Below are 5,239 nucleotides of genomic sequence, written 5' to 3' on the forward strand. Positions count from 1 at the left end.
TACACGCTTAGGTAAACACCTTCACTAACCATTCATTTATATCTATCTATCTATCTATATCTATAGATAGATAGATAGAAAGAGAGGGGGGGTACACAAACAATACTTTATTGCACAACCATAACTATTTACACTAATTGAAGCTCAAGGCACAATACTTTATGGGAACACTTCAAACTATGAAAGCAACTTGAGACCACATAGGATCAATCAAACAATCACTAGTAACAAAGAAATAAAGAACAAGAAGAGCATACACATAAACATGCACCCCTAACAACCTCAAGGCCTACTGACCTTCCAACAAGCATGATACCTACAAAATCTTCTCCCTTCCAAGCAATGTTCCATAAACCCTGACCCAGAAACTACAATGTTAAACCAAAAAAATGAAGTTGTTTGCCCACATTCATCACAGTGCATGAAATAAATGGGATCTCCAACCTATAAGTATATACAAACTCACAGGTCAAAATGAGTACTCAAACCTATATACAAGGAAAACTTTCTTAATTGAGTGCTGACACATCTAACAAAATAGCATGTATGATTTTTGCCTTTCTTCTAATGTCAAAATGTATATTCCCAGCTGTCGCTGACATAATATCTAAATTTCTGTTACATGACTATCAAGTTTGATGCAAATGGAAGCACTTCTCTTGGATATAATATCCCTACACCAGAATTGAAAAGGGAATGCAAACCCATGGTTGTGGAGAGCCAAGTTCACCTTGTTTGAGTAGCAGAACAAAGTAGTCCAGATGCATCTGAACCCACAATTGAAAGATTGCATATGGTACAAATCTTTCCAGACATAGTAGGAACAAACTGTGATGTACAATATGGACATGAAACACTTTTCTGGCCATGGTATATTGGAGTAAAACTTGAAGCACAGACAACAAAAGGATTTCTGAAGTCATAGTTTACCTGGTTTGCATCTTGCAAATTCCTCTCACAGGCTTGAAGGACTTGACTAGCCTTTGTTGCATGGCTTGTTGGAGGGTCAGTTTCTAAAAGCCGACATGCCATGTTTGCCGCTGTACTATAGTTCCCACCCTTGTAACAGATGCCCATTGCATTTAGCAAAGCCAATCTTAAATGAACTATCTGAAGTTTGCAATGAGTGAAATAAGCTGCAAGCTCCTGTTGGCGGAGAGCACCATCTTTGATTTCTTTTCTCTTGATCTCCATTCGAAGACCAAGAACATATTCTTTGGCAATTCCAATCAACTTTTTTACATCATCAACTTCCTTTCTTGTGTCTACTACAATAATTGGGATAATGTGCAGAATGTTCACAAATAGCCTCAATGCTTCACTGAACTTACCTTCTGTCGTTGCCCTGTAAGCTACTCTCCGTTTCTCCTCAACTACAGAAAGACTGTATACCAAGGCGGGGGGACCCCTAACATTTGGACTCCCAATGTCATTCCTACTTCTTTCTACTGCTAATGGCATAACAGGTGCAGAAGCAAGGGCTGGAAGGAACACATGACTGCCCATATACAGATCCAAAATTATAGGCTTCAATGGCGAGAAATTAGTAATCCCAAGTTGACGATTTAGCAACTCCAAAGCTGTATCAAAACTGCCTGCAGCCGCATGCTCACCAGCAAGAGAAGAATCTTGTATCCAAATTTGGCTAACTGGCATATCTTGTGTTGGTGTTACAAACAATGTATCATGAGTGATTCCAACATCTTGAGGAAGTTCCAACTCCTCCATATCCCATCCCCCATCTTTATCCTCTCCAACTGTAACTTCTTTGTCATCTGCCATTATAACTTCGCCATTTGCATTTTCTATAGCAATGTCTTCACCCCAATCAGCACCATTTCCTTGGTCCTCTTCTTCATAAGCTGTACCAGCAGAATTTTGCAAAGCACCTTCAAAAATACCTTTGATAACCTTAAGCAAAGGCCAATCACCGCCACGCAGAATTGGTACAGGAGGCATCAGAAGCGATGATCTCTTTCCTGAAGGTAGAGTTGGAAGATTGCCTCCCAAATCAGCTGCAAGAGTGTCAGCAATATCCGTAAGACCATGAACAGATGCAGTGACATAAGCAAGTGGTAGATGACCAGATTCCTGCAAAATCTTAATGCGCTCTTCAATGTCACCCAAATATAATGCATTGTGAAACTGGCCGTTTACATCATTTTTTATTTCGGCAATCCTCAACATCTTTGTCAACTTATCTAAATTACCAGTAATCAGATATAGAAAGGAAAGCTGTTCAAAATCCTTTGTCCGTTGATATGCATACTCTACAATATCAGCATTACCCTGCCGAAGGGCTTCAACTCCTAGCTTGTGCCAATGTTCCTTCTCATCAATCTCTTTTGCAGAAGCAACAGCTATTTGAATGTTTCCACTCTCCACAGCCAAGTTGAAACGAGTTCTCTCATCTCTAGCAAAGTGAAGGGCCACCTCTGGAAATCCCTTCTGTTGCAGGTAAGCTATTATGGCCTGTCCACAGAGCTGAGAATCCCTAATTATCCTCATCACTTCATCATATTGCTTCTTCATCAATGCCAGCTTGAATACACACTCGCTAATATCTATCTGTATAACTCGGTTCTTACCATCTCTATCGAGGCAATAAAGAGAACTCCCAGAAACCTTTGTTATGTATACCGGAACATCAAGCGTTCTGATGATACCACTATCTTCATTTGGCAAGCAATATTTTATGTGATTCAAAGTTGAGTAAATAAAAATGCCATTGTCGTCCCAAGCCCCACTCTTGACACGTATAGTCTCACGTAATTTGCATCTCTCTGACAACTTCTTGCTTGCAATAATGATTGTATGCTTACTAAGCAAGGCTACATTCTCCATATCATTGGACCAAACTATGTACTTGACATTTGGTGCACGAATTTCCCCTATGTTTGTTCTCTGTTGCAGATCAAAAAGAATTACACTATCTTCTGATCTACAAAGTAGGTTGCCTGTCCCTGCAAAGAAAATTGTATCTGCACTGAATGGAAGATCGCACTTTTTTGTCACCTCATTATTCAAGTTCTTTATAGTAACCTGATTATGGATCTTGTTAAGAACAGCAAACCTATTCCTTGCAATGAACACAGCAGATCCTCCTATTCCTCTCTTTGCCTCATGTATTGAATCACTCCTACCAAGACTTTCCCTTGGCGCATCATAAAGTTCATAGGCACCACCATCAACATCTGAACATATTAAAACAGAACACTCTGTTGGATTGTATGACAAAGATCTTGGCCCTTGATTTGGGCCACTGGAACCAAGTCTGCAAATTGGTATTAGTGGATTGTCTTTTTGAGTTGCAAAATCATAAGTACGCAGAAAACGATCCTTGATATATAGTAGCGAGCCCCCAGAGACGACATAGGCAGGCCTCTCTCTCTCCAATTTGAAGACAATCATCCCACTGTCATGCCCAGCTGCCAGAAGATTTACTTCTGGATGTGCAGAAAGAATCCAGAACCGATCATGCTCTCTACGAAAAGTTTGGACTCTTGTACGCTTGGACATATCCCACACTCGGATACTTTTATCTTCAGAATTTGAAACAATAATGTCTTGGCGTGCATGGAACAACACACAACACACATTGTGTACATGTCCTCTTAGCGTGTCAACTTCCCAAGCCTTTGTATCTGATTTTCAAGAAAGCGAAAACATTTCAAATATGGGGATCACTTTTCTGCCTAATACAAGAAAATAAATAAAACTTGAACTTTACTGCAGATAGAAAGGAAAGAAAACATACCATTCATCCGCCAAATTTTAACTTGGTAATCATCTGCACCAGACACAATTAATGGTAAGCTAGGATGAAAGGAGGCCCAGCTTACACCACGGTCATGTCCCTCAAGAATATACTTCACAACAACATCACCACCTCCAAAGAGATCAGTGCTCATCTGTGTCAGCTTCAAGATATCAGCAGCAGGAGAAACAGTTTTTTTCCTTAAAGCGCTTACATCCCACACACGAATAGTTTGATCCAATGATGCGGAAACAACCAGATCCTCCTTGAGATGAAAAGAGGCACACATCACAAAATGATTGTGACCACTAAGAACAGATATGCAAACTTGAGATTGCCAATTCCAGATCCTTATCGTTTGATCATCACTTGCACTAACAATCCAAGGATACTTGTTATGGAAATAAACTGTACGAATGTAGTCACGGTGCCCTAGTAGTGTAAAAAGGCATCGCCGCATCTTGTAGTTCCAGACCTTAATCTTGTAGTCATCACCTGAAAAGTTCACTATGCAATTAGTTTTGTCACTCTTCTTGATGGTTAAGTTTTTATTTCAAGTTCCTGCATATTCACTTATTATTTAGTTTACCCGATCACCCACATGCCATTCAATTTAGATTTAACATGTATGTACATTGCTTACCTCCAGACACAAATAATGGCTGTGATTTGTGAAAATGTACTCCTCGAACAGGCCCATCATGCTCATCAAATGTGTCTATCAGAGTTCCCATCCGATAGTCCCATAACTGAATGACTCCGCTGTAAAGACTGGCAAGGATCCATGGCCTTTTGGGATGAAAGCTTAGCCCCTTTACCCTATCGCTCTTGGTTTCAAATTTGCTCAGCATTTTGCATTCACGCTGTTCTAAGGTATTAGCAGCATTCCTACGAAGGCCAGCATTTCTCCTGTCCTTTCCTCTCCAGTTCAGACCAAAACCGACTTCCCTTTGGGCCATTGTTGATTGTTCTGATAACAAAAACTGATGCAGATTAGATTTTCGTCTTCTGCAAACCAATCTCTAAAAAGTCGCTGCTCAGCTGCTGTAGTAGAACTCCATAACCACACACAGCTGCTATAATAAAAAAACACTAACATTTCTAATCGAAACAAGTATAGATCTAAATCCAGACTACAATCTTCTGAATGATTTAAAAAAAACCACGGTGAAACAACAGTAACACAAAACTCAAAATTCATTGATATTAAAACCCCAAAAATCTGTAGCATTTATACCCCACCAAGATAAAATAAACCTTAATTCCTACCTTCGTATTTTCCCGTCCCTCAAAAGAAACCCAAAACTCCTCAAATAAAAATAGAGGAAACAAAAATAGGACTGATAAAATAGTACTGACAAACAGACCAAGAATCAACGCACAAGAACAGCCGAAAAAAAGAAAGCAGCTGAAAGGAATTCGGGAGCCCCACATGGTCAGCCGTTCTAGAGGATATTATATAAATACTAAGAAGTTCTAACA

General features: G+C 39.7%; 1 protein-coding gene across 1 annotated transcript; it reads right to left on the bottom strand.

Annotated features, from left to right (window-relative positions):
- Positions 1 to 620: 620 nt before the first annotated feature.
- Positions 621 to 4,717, bottom strand: LOC131056638 (coatomer subunit alpha-1-like). Its single transcript, XM_057990941.2, has 3 exons — positions 4,401 to 4,717; positions 3,758 to 4,252; positions 621 to 3,644 (listed from the first exon to the last, which is right to left on the bottom strand). Exons 1-3 carry the CDS (start codon positions 4,714 to 4,716, stop codon positions 727 to 729), a joined length of 3,729 nt encoding a protein of 1,242 aa, XP_057846924.2. The 5' UTR covers position 4,717; the 3' UTR covers positions 621 to 726.
- Between the last annotated feature and the right edge of the window lie 522 nt (positions 4,718 to 5,239).

The sequence above is a fragment of the Cryptomeria japonica genome, chromosome 3 (genome assembly GCF_030272615.1).
Source record: "Cryptomeria japonica chromosome 3, Sugi_1.0, whole genome shotgun sequence".
NCBI lineage: Eukaryota > Viridiplantae > Streptophyta > Pinopsida > Cupressales > Cupressaceae > Cryptomeria > Cryptomeria japonica.

Bases quoted from the DNA above. Each gene is read 5' to 3' on its own strand.
- LOC131056638 (XM_057990941.2), bottom strand. From the start codon at position 4,716: ATGGCCCAAAGGGAAGTCGGTTTTGGTCTGAACTGGAGAGGAAAGGAC. The intron at 4,253-4,400 runs GTAAGCAATGTA...TGAACTTTTCAG, and splicing joins GCCATTATTTGTGTCTGGAG to GTGATGACTACAAGATTAAG. The intron at 3,645-3,757 runs GTATGTTTTCTT...CTTGAAAATCAG, and splicing joins TAAAATTTGGCGGATGAATG to ATACAAAGGCTTGGGAAGTT.